Below are 25,527 nucleotides of genomic sequence, written 5' to 3' on the forward strand. Positions count from 1 at the left end.
AGCAGACACATTAAACACGCTATATAATGGAGAGAATGCTCCCGTCCTCTACCCTTAGAGAGATTAACATCCGAATGAATTAGTTCTAAACCAGCACCTACAGTAGTAACACAGCACATGAGAGTAAACACATATCTCCCTCTTGGCATGGCTAACAAGAAACCATGACACGTTCCTTTCATAAACTGATGATGATGATGAGACCCATTCATTTAGCCTCCTCTGTATGCTAATGAGGATGATGAAGGTGAGGGTATTGTCTTCCTTTATACCAAGGGCATCTGTATTGAGATTCTATAACCTTTATAGCCCTAAGCATGACAGCTGTTCCTGCCATACTGCCAATTAATCCCACAAATCTAGATGCAAGAGAATCTTAGACGGGTGTGCTATGTCTTCCATTTAGGATGACACATTTAAAATACCCAAATGCAGGACAAAGGGATGATTTGACATTCACGGGACAGTGTAGCCTACATTCATAATTTTTTGGGGCAGTACCGCCTCAGTTTAATCACCTTATATATACACTTTCAGTGTAATACGGCTATTTATTTACTTTTGTAGCTCTTCGTCAGAAGCATGATTTTTTAACTGTCCTCCAAATTTAGCTGGAATTTTGTGATTGGTATGACATTGGTCTACATCTCGCCTTGCACTCCACAGAGTATCAGATTTCAACAATGATTGGAGAAGTGTTTAACATCATCAGTGGCACATCCTTATGATATATAAATGATATATAAAAAAGCAACGTGACTGTAAACAGAGATCTGTATATAATGACGAGATGCTCATGTCTCCGTCCTAACAATGGGTAGTCATTGGCCCAAAGGTGGGAAAGCAGGGGAAAAGCTTAGGTCCAAAATAAGCCTATAGAAACGCATTGGGCTTATTTTGGACAAATTTTGGCGAGTGAAACACCTCGCATCGCCTCTTCCTCTCCGCTGAATGCCTAACAAATACGGAACAAATCTACCTTTTTTGTAAATTAGTGGTGTCAGAATCTTTTGAGAAAATGCACGACAGGATTTTCTGGGTTGCGGGACGTGGGACAAAGGGCCAAAATGTGGGACTGTCCTGCACAAACTGGGACATGTGTATACCCTACTTTCATTGTCATATGAGGGTCTGGCTGGCTAGCAGAGTTGGCTAAGCGTGTTGGCTAGCTATGACATTTAGCTTTCCAGTCCCCGAGTCAATCTGGTAGGTGATGAGTAGTTGCTAAACCACTGCTCACTTTGAACACACACACACTCTCCAAATATAGGAGATACGTTTCTGTTACAGGTGTATGTTTATTAAATGTTTTTATTTTTTATTTCACCTTTATTTAACCAGGTAGGCCAGTTGAGAACAAGTTCTCATCTACAACTGCGACATGGCCAAGATAAAGCAAAACAGTGTGACAAAACACACAGTTTACACATGGGATAAACAAAAGTACAGTCAATAACACAATAGAACAATCTAGATACAGTGTGTGCAAATGGAGTAAGGAGGTAAGGCAATGAATAGACCATAGTAGCGAAGTAATTACAATTTAGCAAATTAACACTGGTGATAGATGTGCAGATGATGATGTGCAAGTACAAATACTGGTGTGCAAAAGAGCAAAAAAAGTAAATAAAAACAATATGGGGATGAGGTAGGTAGTTGGATTGGCTATTTACAGATTGGCTGTGTACAGCTGCAGTGATCGGTAAGCTGCTCAGATAGCTGATGCTTAAAGTTAGTGAGGGAGATTTAAGTCTCCAACTTCAGCAATTTTGCAATTCGTTCCAGTCATTGGCAGCTGGAAGGAAAGGCGGCCAAAGGAGGTGTTGGCTTTGGGGATGACCAGTGAGATATACCTGCTGGAGCGCGTGCTACGGGTGGGTGTTGTTATGGTGACCAGTGAGCTGAGATAAGGCGGAGCTTTACCTAGCAAAGACTTATAGATGACCTGGAGCCAGTGGGTCTGGCGACGAATATGTAGCGAGGGCCAGCCGACGAGAGCATACAGGTTGCAGTGGTGGGTGGTATATGGGGCTTTGGTGACAAAACGGATGGCACTGTGATAGACTGCATCCAGTTTGCTGGGTAAGAGTGTTGGAGGCTATTTTGTAGATGACATCGCCGAAGTCAAGGATCGGTAGGATAGTCAGTTTTACGAGGGTATGTTTGGCAGCGTGAGTGAAGGAGGCTTTGTTGCAAAATAGGAAGCCGATTCTAGATTTAATTTTGGATTGGAGATGCTTAATATGAGTCTGGAAGGACAGTTTACAGTCTAGCCAGACACCTAGGTATTTGTAGTTGTCCACATAAGTCAGAACCATCCAGAGTAGTGATGCTAGTCGGGCGGGCGGGTGGGTGCGGGCAGCGATCGGTTGAAAAGCATGCATTTAGTTTTACTACCATTTAAGAGCAGTTGGAGGCCACGGAAGGAGTGTTGTATGGCATTGAAGCTCGTTTGGAGGTTTGTTAACACAGTGTCCAAAGAAGGGCCAGATGTATACAGAATGGTGTCGTCTGCGTAGAGGTAGATCAAGGAATCACCTGCAGCAAGAGCGACATCATTGATATATACAGAGAAAAGAGTCGGCCTGAGAATTGAACCCGGTGGTACCCCCATAGAGACTGCCAGAGGTCCGGACAACAGGCCTTCCGATGTGACACACTTTACTCTATCTGAGAAGTAGTTGGTGAACCAGGCGAGGCAGTCATTTGAGAAACCAAGGCTGTTGAGTCTGCCGATAAGAATACGGTGATTGACAGAGTCGAAAGCCTTGGCCAGGTTGATGAATACGGCTGCACAGTACTGTCTTTTATCGATGGCGGTTATGATATCGTTTAGTACCTTGAGCGAGGTTGAGGTGCACCCGTGACCAGCTCGAAAACCGGATTGCACAGCGGAGAAGGTACGGTGGGATTTGAAATGGTCAGTGATCTGTTTGTTCACTTGGCTTTCGAAGACTTTAGAAAGGCAGGGCAGGATGGACATAGGGCTGTAATGGTTTGGGTCTTGAGTGTCTCCCCCTTTGAAGAGGGGGATGACCGCAGCAAATATCCAATCTTTAGGAATCTCGGACGATACAAAAGAGAGGTTGAACAGACTAGTAATAGGGGTTGCAACAATGGGGGCAGATACATTTTGAAAATGAGGGTCCAGATTGTCTAGCCCAGCTAATTTGTATGGGTCCAGGTTTTGCAGCTCTTTCAGAACATCTACTATCTGGATTTGGGTAAAGGAGAAGCTGGGGAGGCTTGGGAAAGTAGCTGCGGGGGGTGCAGAGCTGTTGGCCGGTGTTGGGGTAGCCAGGAGGAAAGCATTGCCAACCGTAGAGAAATGCTTATTGAAATTCTCAATTATCGTGGATTTATCGGTGGTGACAGTGTTTCCTAGCCTCAGTGCAGTGGGCAGCTGGGAGGAGGTGCTCTTATTCTCCATGGACTTTTTGGAGTGAGAGCTACAGGATGCAATTTCTGTTTGAAAAAGCTAGCCTTTGCTTTCCTGACTGTGTATATTGGTTCCTGACTTCCCTAGAAAGTTGCATATCGCAGGGACTATTCGATGCTAGTGCAGTACGCCACAGGATGTTTTTGTGCTGGTCGAGGGCAGTCAGGTCTGGAGTGAACCAAGGGCTAAACCTGTTCTTAGTTCCACATTTTTTGAAAGGGGCATGCTTATTTAAGATGGTGAGGAAATTACTTTAAAAAAACAACCAGGCATCCTCTACTGACGGTATGAGGTCAATATCCTTCCAGGATACCCAAGCCAGGTCGATTTAGAAAGGCCTGCTCGCAAAAGTGTTTTAGGGAGCGTTTGACAGTGATGAGGGGTGGTCGTTTGACCGTGGACCCATAGTGGATGCAGGCAATGAGGCAGTGATCGCTGAGATCCTAATTTAAAACAGCAGAGGTGTATTTGGAGGGCAAGTTGGTCAGAATAATATCTATGAGGGTGCCCATGTTTACAGATTTAGGGTTGTACCTGGTGGGTTCCTTGATAAATTGTGTGAGATTGAGGGCATCTAGCTTAGATTGTAGGGGTGTTAAGCATATCCCAGTTTAGGTCACCTAACAGAAGATGGGGGGCAATCAATTCACATATGGTGTCCAGGGCACAGCTGGGAGCTGAGGGGGGTCTATAACAGGTGGCAACAGTGAGAGATTTATTTCTGGAGAGATTCATTTTTAAAATTAGAAGCTCGAACTGTTTGGGCATAGACCTGGAAGTGAGTGTGTGTGTGTGTGTGTGTGTGTGTGAGTGAGAAAGAGAGTGCGAGAAATTGTGAAAGACCCTCGGGAGAACATGACGTAGTCCCAGTCGCCCTTTAAAGTTGATATTTACACCAAACAATCTTTTTTTTTTTTTTTTAGGAGAGTTGTGACCATATTAGGAAAATCATCTTACCAGATCTGCACTGAGGAAATGTGCTGGAGGGAGAATGCCTAACACTCCGGCGGTAAAGAGAGCTGCCTCCCATCCGAAACACATCTCCTGCCTGGAAAGGTGAATGGGAAATGTCCATCCCTAGTCAAATGGTTAGGAGTGTCCTGACAATGTGACCTAGGCAGAAAAAAACAAAAACTCTGGAGTCCTAGTTATTCTTTATCAGGGACAACTCCTGAACCTATAGCCAGAGAAGGAAGTACTGAACACCTCCCTATACCTACATCTGCACAGGGAGGCAGCCTTACCCCACCTCAGTCTGTGTGTCAGTCCAGGTGAAGAATGGACCAGTCTCTGATGAGAGGATCTGGAGAGGTAGGTTTGAGACTCAGGCTGTCCATCCTAGAGGGTCTTGTGATACAGCACTAAAGGAGATTTTTATTTTTACCTTTAACTAGGCAAGTCAGTTAAGAACAAATTCCTATTTTCAATGACAACCCACTGTTCCTAGGCTAACTGCCTTGTTCAAGGGCAGGACGACAGATTTGTACCTTGTCAGCTCGGGGATTCGAACTTGCAACCTTTCGGTTACTAGCCCAACGCTCTAACCACTAGGCCAAGGCTGGCATGATTTAAGAGGTTTTTTGTTCTGTTCTTATTCCAGCCAAATCTTAGGGGAAGGTCTGGACTGGAGAAGTCCGCATCAGAGACTTGATCTGGTTAGCTATTAGCTAACGTTACATTCTCAGAGGCCAACTAGATCGTGTCTACATCATAACGTTGATGTGAAAATCAGCAAGTCAATAAGGACACGATTACAGAGGGGTTTAATCCAAAACACAGGATTCTGTTTATTGAACATTTTGCACGCAACTTGGAACAGGTGAGGAATATTTACAGAGATGTAAACAGTCAGTACCTGCAACACTGAGGGAGCACAGTGTGGCACACACGCATTAGCAGACACACACACGCATAGGTGTAGACAACATGCGCACACACACACGTGCACGGGCGTGCGCACACACACGTGCACACACACACAGCGAAGTAGCAGTATAAACACAGAGTGGGACAGTCTGAAAACAGAGTACAACAAGCCCCTTTGGTCAGCTACTTCAGACTAGTGTCAACAAGTTAATTACAAGTTACCATTGACAGTTCAAATAAAAAAAATGGAACACATACTGTGAGAACAGTACTGGCAAATATAAGTAGACCTACAAGGGGCTTTTTTGACCTACAACATTAGATCTGTTAGTGGTAGACTGGTACACACTCCTGATTTTTGACCTTTTTGTTGTTGTGAAGACAGTCAATGGCATGGAAAAGGAATGAGGCAATGAGGCCAATCTTGTTTCTCTTGGTAACATAGATCAATTTATGTACAGGTTATTATGATCATATTTCACTGGATTCATGTGAATTCCTTTTCATTTCATTATATGTAATTCAAAGCCAGTTAAAAAGCAGCTCAAAAGTATGACAAAATGTCACATGCAAGACAATCGAAGCAAAATGAAACAAACGATTCTCAAAAGACAAGTGCAAAAATGCTGCAACATCCTCAATGCTTTCGCCTTATTTCCCTTCTTCATCAAGAATAAAAAAAATAGAGGGAAACGGAACAACAGAAAATAGAGGGGAAAAAATAATTAACTGCACATTGTGTCGTCAAGAGGCATGCCTGATAAAAACGAAGAGAGAAGACACGTGCAGTCAGAGGTTCCTGCACAGCAGGAGGTAACCCTGAGGGGAAGACCAAGGCATGTCTAGTAAACTGCCTCCCTTCCTCTCCTCTTCCTCCCCCCTCCCTTAACCTTCCCCTCCCTTCGACTCTCCTCCACCCCAGGTGCAAAGTTAATAGCTTTGACTATAGGAAAAATGTACACTATTCATCTCTACCTGCCTCATTCCCTCTCCTACTCCCTCCCTCGGCTGTAGTGTTGTCTGGCACAGTGCCTGATTCCATCCATATCAACAGTGCGTTGCCAGGCAGGTGTCCTGTCAACAGTTCCTGCTGCGCCACGTTAACAGCCACCGCTGATCCCAGAACAGTCACAAGGGTAGAGCAGATGAAAGCCAGGCAGCTCAGAGGAGCTACTCACTCTGATCGCAGACCAGTCACAGGGCAGAGCCCATATAGACAAGCAGCTTAGAAGAGCTACTCAGAGGCCAGGCATCAGCTATAAAAATCAGGCCAAACCCCCATACAATATACAGCGAGGCATATAGGATACATTAGACTAGTGTAAGTCTAATGCAAACCGATTGTATAATTATTTTACACAAATAAAGATAAGCACAAATTCCTTTTGTACAACCATTCTGTTTTCTTCTCGAAATATCTATTCTGAATCATTTAATCCGAAATGTTACCCCAATTTGCCTATTCAAATTGTGAAGGGATTTCTACATACTATCCGAGACACCACACAGTATCAGGGACAATGTAGTCAATAGACCAGTAACTCAGGGCAGTTAACAGTTGAACTACGGTCCCGTACATACAGTGCAACTCCAGTAGCAGCCCCTCAATCTTTTGACATGGACATTCCTCAGGCCATTCCCATAAATAATCCCAAATGAAGCAAATTCAATTTGAAATAGAATTGGATAAGAAATGATGAATAGATTAAACATTGTTGATCCACAAAATGTCAATTCCAGACAAATTTGACAAAAACAAAGCAAATTTGACCCTCGATCAAGAGCTACTGTAGCATGTTCCCTGTATACTACTTCAACGCAGTGAATAACCAGAGATCTTAGCCAGTAGGAAGCAAGAGCTTAGCACAGATAGAAAGTCCACAGTAGGTTTGATAATAGTAACATCGCAGTCCCTAATATCAAATATTCACCATGTTACACATACAGTATAGTATAATTACAGTGACAATGAGTTATGTAGCTAAAGTACTTCTAGTATGTTGCAAAATACATAAAGTATTTTGAGGCTGTCTGCACTCTTTTCATAAAATGTCAATGCAGGAGAAATGGCACTAGCTTTCACCGTACAGGAGATTTGGATCTGGTATTCAAAACGACAGCCCTTCTTTCTGCATCTGTGGTGAGTGACATCAGCTTCTAAAATAAGGTGTCAAACCCTCCCAAAGTCACAGTCTAAGGTCGTTGTGGGAAGTCCAAGACGTGTGCCAGGTTACAGAGAGTGAGCGGAATTACATTGTTAGCCTGGTTAAACCAGACTGAACTCTGTCCTTCCATTGTCATTCAACCAGGCTTTAACATTGTAACAGTCCACAGCCCAACGGCACAAACGCAGACAGCCTGTCACCCATAGAAAACGTCGCCACCCTGTGGACGGAGGAGTGTATTACTTCTAAAAGGGAAAATAAACTACAGTGGTCACTGAGGCACTTGATTGTAACCTATTCACATAGCAACAAAATGCAACGCAGAGCCATTAAATCAAGTCAGCATGCCTTGGATCACACAGAGAAGGCAGTAACATTCAGGATCAGACCCAAAAACAAGGCTACAAACTCAAATCAGCACCTCAACCTTCTCACTCCCCACGCATAGAAAAAGGATGCACAATTTAGCATGCACAGTTAGCATGTCACCGTTATTATACACCTTGTGATACAGAGACAAACTAGCTGTTGTACTGTGACCTCCACATAGACTAATGCATGCGCATAGACTCGTATTGAGTCCTCTACAACGCTACTGTGACAAGACTGCCACGTGATTTCAGTGTGGTCCTATTAGAAGACAAACTGAGAGAACCTATCGGTTTAACCAAGTCAAAAGAAAACATGAATAAATACTTCATATTACAGTGATGGCGACAGGAGTAAAAATGAGCAAACAAGAATGAGGTAGAGATATGGATTAGCCACTTGAGAAATTCAAAGAGGAGCGAGAGTGAGAAAGAGATGAGCGGTATGAGAGAAAAGGAGAGAGAAAGACAGTCAGAGAAAGACAGACAGGCACAGTCAGAGAGACAAACAGACAGAGAGAGAGAGAGAGAGACCAGTCTCTTGCTGATCTTTGATCTCATTCCTGCAGATTAAGGTGAGCAGGACGTAGAGTGAATTGGTCATCTGGCTAGCTGGCCTCTCTTTCGCCTCACATCCGCATACGGTGTCGGGGGTCCGCGAGGGGGGGCTCAGAGTCGTCCATGGGCAGGACCAGGCGGGTGCCCCTCATCACCAGCTCGTGGTCACCATACGTCAGCTCGCGGTCCAGGTCGTCAGCGGAGATGACGGCGGAGGTGGTGCCCGCGGGCCCGGCGCTGGTGTGGGCGCCGCTGGCGTCCGTGCTCACCGTGATGTCACCGTAGGTCAGGCTGATGTCCCCGTCCGTCAGGATGAGGTCCGAGTCGTCGTCCTTCAGCTGGCACTCGTTCTGGTGGCAGGAAAGAGAGAAAGGAACATTTAAGACTAGGTCAACACTAGTTCTAAGTGATCAAACACTCCTGTTATAACTCAACTAATTCTTTAGCTTTTATGAAATAGGCAACTCTTCATTTGAGTCCATTCGTTGATACGTGATCCATTGTGATACTCATTAAGACAAAGAAGAAAACACTACATGTCATCGCTATTACCATAATCCCCCTAACAGGGTCACAGGGTTAATAGGAACACATGGTTTGTGGGGACTGACCTCGTAGGCCTGTGGGCTGGTGAGGCATCTGGCCAGTGGTCCACAGCAGGCAGGCATGGTGACGGTAAGAGGAGGGCCGCTGTGGGTCAGGATGGGCTTCAGGTAGCTGGAGAGGGGTTATAGTCAAGGCCTCAACTGTGTCACAGAGAATCAAAACAAACTGCTCAAATACGTAATGGAGATTTACTATAGGTGAACCATACTCCTCTTCCTCAATACACCAGCCTCCACTGCTGTAGGCTAGTATGTTATTGCAGTAACTGCACACATACAGTGCATTTGGAAAGTATTCAGACTCCTTTACTTTTTCCACATTGTTACATCACAGCATTACTCTAAAATTGATTAAATTGTTTTCCCCCTAATCAATCCACAAATAATACCCCATACTGGGGGTCAAAATAATACCCCATACCCCGTACCAGTCAAAAGTTGACACACCTACTCATTCAAGAGTTTTTATTTTTACTATTTTCTACACTGTAGAATAATAGTAAGTACATCCCCCAAAAAATATATACACTGCTCAAAAAAATAAAGGGAACACTTAAACAACACAATGTAACTCCAAGTCAATCACACTTCTGTGAAATCAAACTGTCCACTTAGGAAGCAACACTGATTGACAATACATTTCACATGCTGTTATGCAAATGGAATAGACAACAGGTGGAAATTATAGGCAATTAGCAAGACACCCCCAATAAAGGAGTGGTTCTGCAGGTGGGGACCACAGACCACTTCTCAGTTCCTATGCTTCCTGGCTGATGTTTTGGTCACTTTTGAATGCTGGCGGTGCTTTCACTCTAGTGGTAGCATGAGACGGAGTCTACAACCCACACAAGTGGCTCAGGTAGTGCAGCTCATCCAGGATGGCACATCAATGCGAGCTGTGGCAAGAAGGTTTGCTGTGTTTGTCAGCGTAGTGTCCAGAGCATGGAGGCGCTACCAGGAGACAGGCCAGTACATCAGGAGACGTGGAGGAGGCCGTAGGAGGGCAACAACCCAGCAGCAGGACCGCTACCTCCGCCTTTGTGCAAGGAGGAGCACTGCCAGAGCCCTGCAAAATGACCTCCAGCAGGCCACAAATGTGCATGTGTCTGCTCAAACGGTCAGAAACAGACTCCATGAGGGTGTTATGAGGGCCCGACGTCCACGGGGGGGGGTTGTGCTTACAGCCCAACACCGTGCAGGACATTTGGCATTTGCCAGAGAACACCAAGATTGGCAAATTCGCCACTGGCGCCCTGTGCTCTTCACAGATGAAAGGTTCACACTGAGCACGTGACAGACGTGACAGAGTCTGGAGATGCCGTGGAGAATGTTCTGCTGCCTGCAACATCCTCCAGCATGACCGATTTGGCGGTGGGTCAGTCATGGTGTGGGGTGGCATTTCTTTGGGGGGCCGCACAGCCCTCCATGTGCTCGCCAGAGGTAGCCTGACTGCCATTAGGTACCGAGATGAGATCCTCAGACCCCTTGTGAGACCATATACTGGTGCGGTTGGCCCTGGGTTCCTCCTAATGCAAGACAATGCTAGACCTCATGTGGCTGGAGTGTGTCAGCAGTTCCTGCAAGAGGAAGGCATTGATGCTATGGACTGGCCCGCCCGTTCCCCAGACCTGAATCCAATTGAGCACATCTGGGACATCATGTCTCGCTCCATCCACCAACGCCACGTTGCACCACAGACTGTCCAGGAGTTGGCGGATGCTTTAGTCCAGGTCTGGGAGGAAATCCCTCAGGAGACCATCCGCCACCTCATCAGGAGCATGCCCAGGCGTTTTAGGGAGGTCATACAGGCACGTCGAGGCCACACACACTACTGAGCATCATTTTGACTTGTTTTAAGGACATTACATCAAAGTTGGATCAGCCTGTAGTGTGGTTTTCCACTTTAATTTTGAGTGTGACTCCAAATCCAGACCTCCAGGGGTTGATAAATTGGATTTCCATTGATTATTTTTGTGTGATTTTGCTGTCAGCACATTCAACTATGTAAAGAAAAAAGTATTTACTAAGATTATTTCTTTCATTCAGATCTAGGATGTTGTTTAAGTGTTCCCTTTATTTTTTTGAGCAGTATATACACATATATTTTGATTTGTTTAACACATACATACATACATATATATATATATACATACATATATATATTTTATATTTGAGATTCTTCAAAGTAGCCACCCTTTGCCTTAATGACAGCTTTGCACACTCTTGGCATTCTCACAACCAGCTTCATGAGGTAGTCACCTGAAATGCATTTCAATGAACAGGTGTGCCTTGTGTTGTGACAAGGTAGGGGCGGTACACAGAAGATAGGGCTATTTGGTAAAAGACCAAGTCCATATTATGGTAAGAACAGCTTAAATAACCAAAGAGAAACGACAGTCCATCATTACTTTAAGACATGAACGTCAGTCAATCATGGAAAATGTCAAGAACTTCAAAAGTTTTTTCAAGTGTAGTCGCAAAAACCATCAAGTGCTATGATGAAACTAGCTCTCATGAGGACCACCACAGGAAAGGAAGACCCAGAGTTACCTCTGCTGCAGAGGATAAGTTCATTAGAGTTACCAGCCTCAGAAATAGGCAATTAACTGCACCTCAGATTGCAGCCCAAATACATTTTTCACACAGTTCAAGTAACAGACATCTCAACATCAACTGTTCAGAGGAGACTGCGTGAATCAGGCCTTCATGGTCAAATTGCTGCAAAGAAACCACTACTAAAGGACACCAATAAGAAGAAGAGACTTGCTTTGGCCAAGAAACACGAACAATGGAAATTAGACTGGTGAGTCCAAATTCGAGATTTTGGGTTCCAATTGCCGTGTCTTTGTGAGACGCAGAGTAGGTGAACGAATGATCTCTGCATGTGGGATTCTCACCGTGAAGCATGGAGTAGGTGGTGTGATAGTACTTCGCTGGTGACTGTCAGTGATTTATTTAGAATTCAAGGCACACTTACAGATGAAGTCAGAAATTTACATACACCTTAGCCAAATATATTTAAACTCAGTTTCACAATTCCTGACATTTAATCCTAGTAAAAATTCGCTGTTTTAGGTCAGTTAGGATCACCACTTTATTTTAAGAATGACAAATGTCAGATTAATAGTAGAGAGTGATTTATGTCAGCTTTTATTTCTTTCATCACATTCCCAGTGGGTCAGAAGTTTACATACACTCAATTAGTATTTGGTAGCATTGCCTTTAAATTGTTTAACTTGGGTCAAATGTTTTGGGTAGCCTTCCACAAGCTTCCCACAATAAATTGGGTGAATTTTGGCCCATTCCTCCTGACAGATCTGGTGTAATTGAGTCAGGTTTGTAGGTCTCCTTGCTCGCACATGCGTTTTCAGTTCTGCCCACAAATGTTCTATAGGATTGAGGTCAGGGCTTTGTGATGGCCACTCCAATACCTTGACTTTGTTGTCCTTAAGCCCTTTTTCCACAACTTTGGAAGTATGCTTGGGGTCATTGTCCATTTGAAAGACCCATTTGCGACCAAGCTTTAACTTCCTGACTGATGTCTTGAGATGTTGCTTCAATATATCCACATCATTTTCCGTCCTCATGATGCCATCTATTTTGTGAAGTGCACCTAGCCCTCCTGCAGCAAAGCACCCCCACAACATGATGCTGCCACCCCTGTGCTTGGCGGTTGGGATGGTGTTCGTCGGCTTGCAAGCCTCCTCATTTTTTCCTCCAAACAGTTCCATTTTTGCTTCATCAGACCAGAGGACATTTCTCCAAAAATTACGATCTTTGTCCCCATGTGCAGTTGCAAACCGTAGTCTGGAATTTTTATGGCGGTTTTGGAGCAGTGGCTTCTTCCTTGCTGAGCGGCCTTTCAGGTTATGTCGACATAGGACTCGTTTTAATGTATATATATATATATATTCGTATGAAAAAGTTTGGGCACCCCGCTGCATAATAATTTACTCTGTCGTCACAGAAAATGATCACAGTGGCATGCCATTCATTTTCTAATAAAAGCTGAGTTCTGGGGTATTGTCCAGACAAAGATTTTTAGTGTAGCAATATTAAGTTGTATGAAATTAAATCAGATGTGAAAAATAGGCTATGCAAAAATTGACACCCTTGTCATTCTGTTGATTTGAATACCTGTAACTACTTAGCACTGATTAATTGGAACACACAATTGGTTTGGTGAGCTCATTAAGCCTTGAACTTCATAGACAAGTGCATCCAATCATGAGAAAAGGTATTTAAGGTGGCCAATTGCAAGTTGTTGTTCTCTTTGACTCTCCTCTGAAGAGTGGCAACATACTCTCAAATGACCTGAAAACAAAGATTGTTCAACATTATGGTTTAGAGGAAGGCTACAAAAAGCTATCACAGAGATGTAAGCTGTCAGTGTCCACTGTGAGGAACATAGTGAGGAAATGGAAGGCCACAGGCACAGTTCTTGTTAAGGCCAGAAGTGGCAGGCCAAGTAAAATATTGGAGAGGCAAAGGCGAAGGATGGTGAGAACGGTCAAAAACAGCCCACAGACCACCTCCAAAGACCTACAACCTCATCTTGCTGCAGATGGTGTCACTGTGCATCGTTCAACAATTCAGCGCACTTTGCACAAGGAGAAGCTGTATGGGAGAGTGATGCGGAAGAAGCCTTTTCTGCACACACGCCATAAACAGAGTCGCTTGAGGTATGCAAACGCACATTTGGACAAGCCAGCTTCCTTTTGGAATAAGGTGCTGTGGACTGATGAAACAAAGATTGAGTTATTTGGTCATAACAAGGGACGTTATGCATGGCGGCAAAAGAACACAGCGTTCCAAGAAAAACACTTGCTACCCACAGTAAAATTTGGTGGGGGTTCCATCATGCTGTGGGGCTGTGTGGCCAGTGCCGGTACTGGGAATCTTGTTAAAGTTGAGGGTCGCATGGATTCCACTCAATATCAGCAGATTCTTGGGAATAATGTTGAAGAATCAGTCACAAAGTTGAAGTTATGCCGGGGCTGGATATTTCAACAAGACAACGACCCAAAACACTGCTCAAAATCTACCCGGGCATTTATGCAGAGGAACAAGTACAATGTTCTGGAATGGCCATCCCAGTCCCCAGACCTGAATATCATTGAGAATCTGTGGGATGATTTGAAGTGGGCTGTCCATGCTCGGTAACCATCAAACCTAACTGAACTGGAGATGTTTTGTAAGGAGGAATGGTCCAAAATACCTTCATCCAGAATCCAGACACTCAGAGGCTATAGGAAGCGTCTAGAGGCTGTTATTTTAGCAAAAGGAGGCTCTACTAAATATTGATGTGATTTTTCTATTGGGGTGCCTAAATTTATGCACCTGTCTAATTTTGTTTTGATGCATATTGCACATTTTCTGTTAATCCAATAAACCTATTTTCACTACTGAAATATTACTGTGTCCATCAGTTATTTGATAGATCAAAATGAAATTGCTGATCCAAACACCCAATTATTTATAAATGGAAATTGTCAGGGGTGCCCAAACTTTTTCATACGACATATATATATATATATATATATACACACATATACACACACACACTTTTGTACCCGTTTACTCCAGCATCTTCACAAGGTCCTTTGCTGTTATTCTGGGATTGATTTGCACTTGTCGCACCAAAGTACGTTCATCTCTAGGAGACAGAACGCGTCTCCTTCCTGAGTGGTATGACGGCTGCGTGGTCCCATGGTGTTTATACTTGCGTACTATTGTTTGTACAGATGAACGTGGTACCTTCAGGCGTTAGGAAATTGCTCCCAAGGATGAACCAGTCTTGTGGAGGTCTACAATTTCTTTTCTGAGGTCTTGGCTGATTTCTTTTGATTTTCCCATAATGTTAAGCCAAGAGGCACTGAGTTTGAACTCCAATTGGCTCAAATGATGTCAATTAGCTTCTAAAGCCATGACTTCATTTTCTGGAATTTTCCAAGCTGTTTAAAAAGGCACTAAGTCAACTTAGTGTATGTAAACTTCTGACCAGTTGGAATTGTGATACAGTGAATTATAAGTGCTAATTTCCCTCATTAAAAGGCAAATCATTTTATGACATTTTTGACATGCGTTTTTCTGGATTTTTTGTTGTTGTTATTCTGTCTCTCACTGTTCAAATAAACCTACCATTAAAATTATAGACTGATCATTTCTTTGTCAGTGGGCAAATGTACAAAATCAGCAGGGGATCAAATATTTTTTCCCCCCCCTCACTGTATACTGGATATTGAAATGAAATGAATCTGTCACTGGAGTGCCATCTGCTGTGTGCTGATGGGAGTGACACCAAAGGATACTTGTGGTCAAAGTTGTACCAGATCCTGAAGAGCCAGGCACTCTCGTGTTTGGTGCTCCGCCGCTCTGATCCCTCTGTAATGCTCATCTGAGGAGACAGAGTCACAGAAAAGACAGATACAGAGATCCACTCAAAAACAAAAGCACTACATTAAATCAGATGATTACAGCATTCAAGTCAAATAACTCAATATTCATAGGCTTAATACTCACTGAGTTATCTGCATCCGAATCTACACCCACACTGTTAGAAATGCAGAAACAGAAATGCAGAAACACAAATGAGTCTACCAGATCATTGTTCACAGACGATCATACTGAAACTGGACAGACAACTCTACGTGCTGTGTATATCCTAAATTAGAATAAACATCAAAAGGTTCAGTTTGAAGGCAAAAAAAAAAAAGAAGAAGACATACACCAACAACCCCAAACTTTGACTTTCGACCCCCACGGTGGACCTACCGTATGTGCTGGCATGAAAGCATCTGGGTGGTTCCGCCTCCACAGACCCATACAGTGAAGAAGACGATGAGGAGGGTGGTCGTGAACATCATCTGACGGGCGTAGGTAGCCGTGTCCCGGATGGAGAGGGCAAAGGTCATCGCCCCACGCAACCCTAGGGAGGACAAGGAGGGGTTATTTAAGCAATAAGGCACGAGAGGGTGTGGTATATGGCCAATATACCACAGCTATGGGCTGTTCTTAAGCGCGACGCAACGCGGAGTGTCTGGTGGTTCCTTATTGCTATTATAAACTGGTTACCAATGTAATTAGAGCGGTAAGAAGAAATGTTTTGTCATACCCGTGTTATACGGTCTGATATACCACAGCTGTCAGCTGATGGGTATGGATTTCTGAACTTTAAATGTTATTAATCATTAGAGAGACCTGAGGGGTGCCATAGCCGAGGGGCTACACCAGAGGTTAATGGTTATCTATAGGGGGAAGGTATATAGTGGGTGCAATTATGCTTGGAATGTACTGAGTATGGAAAACGATCACGTGGCAGGCATTGATAAAGGGGAGAGAGCCATGGATTAGAGATGAAGGGGGGGGGGGTCGAGATCAGGTCACGTTAAGGGAGAAGGAAAGGTTTCCTGCCCGTATCACTTAGTTTCCTGCCTAGCCATAAAGATACAATGTTTAGCGAGAAGGAGGAGACTCCGCCCAAAGTGGGGTACAAATACCACCACTATTGTGAACATGTTTTTGTCGATTCAGCTCTTCGATCCTTTGGGAAGAATAAAACTTGGTTTAAGCTTTCACAGTGTCCGTCGAGTTCTTACTCTAATATTTAGAACCTAAACACAGCCAATCAGCATTCAGGGCTCGAACCACCCAGTTCGTATGTGTGCGTACAAGTGACAAGCAGTGTGTCTCTCTCCACAAGTCATATCAATTAAAATAGCTTTTTGTTAGATAACGTCGCAGGTGTGGGAACTCTAAACAGTTTCAATAATCGTCATCACATGACAATCAGTTAGTACAGTTACATAGTGGTCAATACAACAACACGTTCTGGTATGACTTGTTTTTCTATATTTATAATAATAAAAATATTGAATCAAACTGACTATCCTGGCGTTGCAAGCGCTTCTCTATCAACTGAGCTTCAGAAGACTAAGGATGTAATGGCAGAACAGTGACTCCTAAAAATCACTGGACACAAGAAATCAGACTCATAAATCAACAGTTCAAAAAGTGTTAGGATATCCCAGCCTCTGCACTTTTTTAAATTTCCCCCAAAACATTTTAAAGTAATAATAAACACATAAATTGTGGCAGATATTTCATCAATTGAAACCCAGAAACTGGACAGAAAGCGATATGTTATCATCACCTTTTCTCTTCAAGTAAATACAATGTTATCTAATCTAGTGATTAAAAAAGGAAAATGGTGGCGCCTGATCTCCGCCTGGCCACATTCCAATCTTTATTTCCACCAATTAGTCTTTTGACAAATTCGAACAGCTCTTTAGACAATAAATTGGGCAAACGATCAGAATTGGGCTGCCTGTGGAAATGCAGTACCTGCAAACATCATCATGTGCTGGAAGTTGGAGCTGATCTTGTTCCTGCGTCCAAGGTTGAGCAGGAAGGACAGGGGGTAGATGTTGGCTGCTCTGCCCAGGAACACTGCCAGCTGGGAGTGATTGTTGTCAAGGAGAGGTCCATAGAGGGTAAAGAAACTAGCAATGTCCTGAAAAAACCCTTTCAGTCTAGTGCCTTCCCAGCATTACAAACAAAATTCTGTACTTAGATGACCAGTAATGCTACTTACTCTATTATGACTACAGTGGTTAAATAACAGTTAAATAATGCCCAGTTTGTCATTGATTATGCCATTCCCACCCAGTCTTACAGTTTAACCCCTATACACTACTCTACTCTTAGACTAGGGTTGCCTGCTCTACTCCCATGATCTCATTGCATTATGAGTGAGGATACAAAAGCGCCCACGATGAAGGTGGGGTTGAAGATGTGGTTCTGGAAGGTGAACAGGGCCAGACCCATGTAGGAGAAGATGAAATTCTCTGCCAGGAAGTTCAGCAGCTCAAACAACTACAGGACAACACAAAAACAACCTTTCTGGGACCATGATGGAACGTCAATATTTAGCAGATGACATTGCGGTCCAGCGTAGCTCGCAGTAAATAAATGCAATGGTAAACGTGGTCCTCACCTGTTTGGTCCTGTCCTGTGATTCAGGGGACAGGTTGTTGAAGGTGTAATGAGCCTGAGTGATCCCGCAGAAAAGCACCGCCACCACACCTGCAGAGACAAACAACAACCACCAGACACACCATAATAAACTGGGTCATGAAAAATAACCTTTTGGGGGGGGGGCATGACCGGTTCAGTAAGATGATTGGTTACCTGTGAAGCCACAGGCCTCTGCCATTAAGAAGGTGCTCCAGGACATGAGGAAGAAGAGAGCCGTCTCCAGTAGCTGGAAGTCCCTCAGCTTAGTGAACTTGGTGACGTGAGGATAACAGTCAAGGAGAGAATGCGTCATGAAAACGACCACACTACACAACTCAACAAACACTGAAAATAACAGCTTAGACTCCAGAGCAATGAGGTCAATATATAGCAACTAGCAAGTTGACAATACCAAAAGCACTTTTACATTTTAGCCATTTAGCAGACGCTCTTATCCAGAGCAATTAGTGCCAAGCTCAAGGTCACGTCGATAGATTGTTTCCCTCGTTGGCTTTGGGATTCAAACCAGCGACCTTTCGGTTACTGGCCCGACGCTCTTAACCGCTAGGCTAAGAATCTACTTCATCCATTCGAATACAAGAACAAAAGCATTTCCATCTGTTTGTAACCTTGTTGTTACTGTAATATCAATATTTGCATTTCTAGACACTCTAAATCACACAAAGGAAGTACATAATTGACTAAAGGATATGAGCGCCGTCATGACCCCGGTGGCCACTCCCAGGGCAAAGGATCCACTGAAGACACCAAGGAACACCCCAAAAGACTTCAACATGGCCATCACCTCAAAGGTGTGACTGTTGTCCCCCTCTGGCTGGTACGACACAATGGACCTGGTACACACACACACACACACACACACACACACACACACACAGAGTCAATCCCAGAAAAGGTGCAAAATAATAGAGTAGCTCAAGCGGCCTATGTGGATGGATGAAGGGTTACGAGGGTGGAAATGGAAATTAAATACCGGTATTTACTGTATCATTTCTGGGCATGAGAAATGAACGAACCATAGATCATTAGTACGGTTAGACCTAGAGAGCTGGTTAACAAAATGTGCTTCCATCCTGAAAACGGTTGAACGCCTTGAAAAGTCCCCAATGATATCCGAACTAAGGTATGGTGTACCAGGTATATCCCTACAGACCAGGGGAGGCCTTCATACAATGACTCTGATGATCCTAATGACCCAAGAGGCACTGTACAGCAGTAGCACTAACATTTACATGCCCGGTCTGTGTGAAGTGCAGATGACTCTCTTATGCAAATATATAGTGGCTCGCTGTGTCAATATCGACAATGACTATCGTAGTTTCACATGGAAAACCCATTAAGAAATTTTACTACAGTATGTGCGCATCAGTGGAGGCTGGTGGGAGGAGCTATAGGAGGATGGGCTCATTGTAACGGCTGGACTGGAAGACATGGAACGGAATATGCTTTCCATGTCTGATACCGTTCCATTGATTCCATTCCAGCCGTTACAAGGAGCCCGTCCTCCTATAGCTCCCCCTACCAGCCTCCACTGGTGCACATATTTGTGTATAGACGTCCGCTAGTAAGTACGGTCCTGTGTATGAAGTGATACCATCCTCTTAGCAGCAACGTTCTACACTGGAGGGTTCTATGGGACTACTAGCTACCCAGTCTTAAGGTATCTCTCAGTACTGACTGTAGCAGAAATACTTCCAACAGCTTTCCATTCAAGTCAGACCAGAGGGACTATTGGGCATGGGTTTTTCAACTCAGATATGGGGAACCACTCGTGAAAGATTAGCTGAAGCTTGGAATGAGTGATTCTGGATAACATGGTTAAATCCAAATTCCAATAAATCCAACCTCTTTATACAATTCCGGCTCATGCGGCAGCAAAATAAATCTGTGTTAAACTTATCAAATAAGAGGGTTATCACTATTCCCTTAAAAAATTTAACAATTCTCTTACATAACATCATTACGAGGGCATAAGTACATGGCTGAGAGAAAAGCAGTGAGTGAGAAAGCGGTTTGACTGAGAAGACAGAGAGAGGAAGGGCAAAGGGGTTAGAGCCGAGCAGCAGGACCATGCAAATTGGGGACGTAATAAACACCTGTCACCCAAACAGCAAATCACCAGGATTCTACACCACGAGAACTGGCTTCCATTTTGAATTGAGGACTCAAGAGTTGACCTAATGCATACCTCAAGATCCACAAAACAGATGCCATGAAATATAGGCTCAGCACTATATAGCTTTTAAGTTACGCAAACATCTGACACACTTTTGATGTCGGCGTGAACTATCCGTTTAAGGGATGTACTTGTGCTGCCTAGCTACTATCTGGGGTGTAACGGCTGGTCATTTGCCGTGCATGTTCTGACGATGCAAAAAGAAGCCACCGCAAAAGCACTCTGAGCAAGCACACCCGTTGAGGGGAGTGTCTCGCGTCGCCGCCACGCCCTCTACCCACTGATTGGCTGATTGATTGGCTCCAGGGGCGTGCTGCACCCCCGCGCTGAGCCGACCATAATACATTAGAATTCTGAAAATAATCAGAGTTCCCGGGCAGAGGGAAGGTACTGGTTAGGGTTACCAAAGGGTCAATCTCACACAATCCACAACATTAATAACAGTTATTGGTTTAGTACAACCAGGTCACACACTGGATAATCAATACCGAAGAACATTTGGTTGAGGGTGTGTGGGGTGTTTGTGTGTGCATGTCCATGTGCTTGTGTGTGCGTGTGTGTGTGTGAGAGAGACTAGGACAAACCTTGCCCCTTATCCAGCCCAAAATATCTAAAACAGTTCCAAAGCACAGCTGTTCGAAAGATGAGGTTTGTCAGCCAAAGCTTCACAACAATGGATCACAAAGACAAATACCGAATTTCACAACGTGAGTGTGTCGAGGAGACAGACAGGCGGTAGACAGGTGTGTCAGGTTAAGACGGAGGACTCACGAGGACAGCACCACGGCCACGGCGTCGTTGAGAACGCTCTCTCCGAACAGCAGAGCGTACAGATCCACGTCCACCTGCAGCTCGTTGAAGATGGCCAGCACTGTCACTGCAGGACAGGAGACACAGTAAAGTAAAGGCTTCCAACATGCTTCAGTTCGGCTGCATACTCCCTTAACAGACCTTTGCTTGAAAAACTAGAAAAAAAAGCAGCAATAGTACTGTTTGTTCATTTTGAGACACCGTAGCCTCAAATAGGTTTTTGCAGCTTGTGAATCAGGAAAAACCCCTTTGGATAACAATATATGACTAGGCATATTACTGCTGAAGCAAGCGGTTGAACCATTACTGCGTGGTCCATTGAGTGTCCTAAAGAGGTGACTGATATGAACAGGGTCTGTACCTGGGTCAGTTGCAGAGACAATGGCTCCAAACAACAGACAGTCTGTGAAGAAAAAGTCCCCGTTAAGCTGTCCCACCTGCTTCATCAGCGTGACACAGCCGTACATCAGCAACCTGCACAGAGGTAGAGATCATATTACCTCAGTTCAGCATTTCTCTGACAGGTCACACAAAGGACTAAAGGTGTATGAACACACAAAGATGTAACGCATATATAATACAGTATAGCTGGGTGTAAACTTGCAGGTTGGCATTTGTTGTCATGAATCTTGCCCTGGAGGCAGCTCCGCAGAGTGGTCAGTAGCTGGCACAGCCACAAAGTCATAATATCAGATTTTAAACCTAAACCTAACTCTAACCTTAACCCTACTGCTAACCCTAATGCCTAACCTTAATTAAGATCAAAATGCACATTTTTATTTTAATGAATTTTGACTTTGCAGCTGGCCCACCTAGCGGAAATCGCTCAGTTCGGCCTCCATGGCAAGACTCATGACAATAAAAGTCCAGCTGCTATGAACTCACCCAATGATGAAACATGATATGACTGTTCCCAGAAAGGCGTAGGCCAGGATGGACCCCATGTTCCTGAAGAAGTGTCTCTGAGAGATAGAGTTATGTGAAGTATTAGGCCTAAATATTACCGACGAAACAAATCAGCACTGTGATATTTAATTATTGATTCAACTTTTAAACTATCCAACCACATGCCTTACCCTCTTCAGACTGTAGCCGGCATGGAAGATGATAGGGGGCAGGAGGATGTTGAAGAACACCTCAGGGTCAAAGGTCACCTGAGAAAAGAAGAAAAACTCAGAAGGGTTATATTACATCACTGTACAGTACAGTGTCCCACTGACTACAATAAAATGTGATTTTTGTTGTTGTTATAACCCAATTATAAATGCATGTAACAATAACTAACTAGGGTCCATTTTCATTTTCCATCATTGTTGTTACCTTAAGAAAACTCATGAGACCATAGGCCTACTGGTAAAAGCCACATAAGGGAGTACTCTGGGCAGCGCAAAAAAAAATTAATTGGTGGTACAGTAACCAAAAAAGGTTGAGAACCACTGTCGCATAGCCACAGGAAGTATGGATGCTGAGGGTCCTGCAGCACCCTCTGAAAAATCCGAAGGTTTATATTATTCGTTTCCATTTTCACAAAAGTAGTTGCATTGAATAACAGTGCTCTGTAGGCAACCTCGGGACAAGACTGATGACCTATGTTATGCACCGAGATAGACACAGTGTGCATGTGTATTAGACAGTGAGTACGTGTGGAAAATGCCTAGGGAACGATAGAAAGGAAATATGTAAAGATAGGCAACCAATTTGTCTGAGTTGTACAAAGCCTCCCAAACAGCGGTTTACATTTGAAGAAAAAAAAAAAACACGTTTAGACAATAACCACGACTTATGTGGAAGCAGCCACTTTTCTGCTCAGTCAAGCCATCATTTCATGTTTCAGAATTAATAAATGGCCACGTGTTTGGGACTCTACCTTGCGAAGCATCTCGTTGTCTTGTACATCACTGATCTCAGAGGCGCTGATCTCGCCCTTCAGCGTGTACTCGTAGAACTTGCCGCTGACGTTGACGAGCAGCGTGGGCGGGCTGGCATTGACATGGCAACTGAGGGTGACGTTACTAATGTCACGGGGCACGTGGATACCATAGCGCAGGACCACCCCAACCAGCACGCCTGGAGGGAGAGCGAGGGAACAGAGTGAATGAACTTGGGTTAGCAAATACCGAATTGCATCTATCAGTTGTCCTCTCTGCCCTTCATGCTGGAACACCACCATGTGCAATGTAAATAAATAACCAGCTAACATTCCATTGAAGAATGCAAGGTGACCTGTGGGACTTCAGGAAGTGCATGAAGTGTTCAGAGCAACTAAAGAAAAATACTTAAAGAAAAAATACTGCTAATTAAGTTGGACCTTGCTGGGTGTGTGACATTGAACGGTATGGGTTTAGTACTAGCACACAGTAGCATAACTGATAAGGCATAAATATTATTCCAAACACCAACAACAGAGATCTAATTTAGAGATATGGCCATTGTAGGCCTCATTATTGCCGGAGACTTGTGTTGTCCCGACAGCATCCCTATTCGAATGACAACAATGTTACCAGATTTCCAGCAAATGTCAATAAACATACAACGCGTGACCTGTAGCTACATAAACAGTACGACGTAGCTTCTATGCAACCAAGAGACTTTTGACATTGCGCTGGACTCGTCAGAGACTATCGAAAGTCCAGCATGATCACAGAAGTATCTTGGTCGCATCGCAACGAAGTAAGACGATAAGTAATGACGACATCATGCAGTCTCCTGACATGGAGGCCTCTCCACCCATACTCACCATAGATCATAGCCAGTCCCGTTTCATGCAAAAACCTGAAACGACGGTGCTTGAATAACCATATGGTTAAAATCGTGAGGGTTAGGAGCATGATGAAAATCAGCAGGTCGGCACTGTCTTGTCTGTGGTTATCCTCAACCTTCCTCTCTGTTACCATGTTCTCCATGGCACTATCCTCTGCCCTGCAAACACAGATGCAGAACGACAAACAGGCTAGAACAGTCAGAGCTAACGTCTTCGACATCTTCCGAGTAGCGTTGACTCGGAATTTATTGTAACCCATTTTGACGATTCAATCTTCAAGAAAGTACGTCGTCGTTATTCGAGGTTTCTAGAAAGATATTTCATGCAAGCTAACTAAGCGGAGACAGCAACAGTAGATGGATGATTCCGGAAGAAAAAGTGATTATTTTTATTTCAAAGTAAAAGTCCTTTTGGATATTGGTATGATAAAAAAAATGTGTTACCGTATTAACGACTATTGTGCCAAACTATATATAGATTTAGGAACGAACTCTATATGCTTCAAAACGACTAAAACCAAATCGAACGTAAACACGGCAAAAGACAACTCTTAACTCGGACATTTCCGACTTGGAAACTCCCTGTAGAAAGGTGTGCCGTGTTAAGGTCCTGACGGAAACTCGGCGATTTTGACTTGCTTACTCGTTATAGAAATAAACTCATAAAAAAAAGAAACGTTCCTTTTTCAGGACCCTGTCTTTCAAAGATAATTCGTAAAAATCCAAATAACTTAACAGATCTTCATTGTAAAGGGTTTAAACACTTTCCCATGCTTGTTAAAAGAACCATAAACAATTAATGAACATGCACCTGTGGAACGGTTAAGACACTAACAACTTACAGACAGTAGGCAATTAAGGTCACAGTTATGAAAACTTAGGACACTAAAGAGGCCTTTCTACGGACTCTGAAAAACACCAAAAGAAAGATGCCCAGGGTCCCTGCTCATCTGCGTGAACGTGCCTTAGGCATGCTGCAAGGAGGCATGAGGACTGCAGATGTGGCCAGGGCAATAAATTGCAATGTCCGTACTGTGAGACGCCTAAGACAGCGCTACAGGGAGACAGGACGGACAGCTGATCGGCCTCACAGTGGCAGACCACGTGTAACAACACCTGCACAGGATCGGTACATCCGAACATCACACCTGCAGAATGGCAACAACTGCCCGAGTTACACCAGGAACGCACAATCCCTCCATCAGTGCTCAGACAGTCCACAATAGGCTGAGAGAGGCTGGACTGAGGGCTTGTAGGCCTGTTGTAAGGCAGGTCCTCACCAGACATCACCGGCAACAACGTCACCTATGGGTACAATCCCACTGTCGCTGGACCAGACAGGACTGGCGAAAAGTGCTCTTCACTGACGTGTCGCGGTTTTGTCTCACCAGAGGTGATGGTCGGATTCGCGTTTATTGTTGAAGGAATGAGCTTTACACCGAGGCCTGTACTCTGGAGCGGGATCGATTTGGAGGTGGAGGGTCTGTCATGGTCTGGGGCGGTGTGTCATAGCATCATCGGGACTGAGCTTGTTGTCATTGCAGGCAATCTCAATGCTGTGCGTTACAGGGAAGACATCCTCCTCCCTCATGTGGTATCCTTCCTGCAGGCTCATCCTCACATGACCCTCCAGCATGACAATGCCACCAGCCATACTGCTTGTTCTGTGCATGATTTCCTACAAGACAGGAATGTCAGTGTTCTGCCATGGCCAGCGAAGAGCCCGGATCTCAATCCCATTGAG

At 44.2% G+C, this 25,527-nt stretch overlaps 1 protein-coding gene across 1 annotated transcript; it reads right to left on the reverse strand.

Moving 5' to 3' along the window:
- Positions 1 to 5,195: 5,195 nt before the first annotated feature.
- On the reverse strand, positions 5,196 to 24,354 carry LOC115173066 (sodium/hydrogen exchanger 6). The gene is made up of 16 exons (XM_029731049.1): positions 23,761 to 24,354; positions 22,891 to 23,090; positions 22,100 to 22,177; positions 21,909 to 21,985; positions 21,385 to 21,497; positions 20,985 to 21,090; positions 18,729 to 18,870; positions 18,191 to 18,296; positions 17,997 to 18,085; positions 17,762 to 17,875; positions 17,345 to 17,456; positions 15,776 to 15,929; positions 15,524 to 15,554; positions 15,313 to 15,398; positions 9,008 to 9,113; positions 5,196 to 8,746 (listed from the first exon to the last, which is right to left on the reverse strand). Exons 1-16 carry the CDS (start codon positions 24,041 to 24,043, stop codon positions 8,468 to 8,470), a joined length of 2,076 nt encoding a protein of 691 aa, XP_029586909.1. The 5' UTR covers positions 24,044 to 24,354; the 3' UTR covers positions 5,196 to 8,467.
- Between the last annotated feature and the right edge of the window lie 1,173 nt (positions 24,355 to 25,527).

This window comes from Salmo trutta, chromosome 3 (assembly GCF_901001165.1).
Source record: "Salmo trutta chromosome 3, fSalTru1.1, whole genome shotgun sequence".
Classification (NCBI taxonomy): domain Eukaryota; kingdom Metazoa; phylum Chordata; class Actinopteri; order Salmoniformes; family Salmonidae; genus Salmo; species Salmo trutta.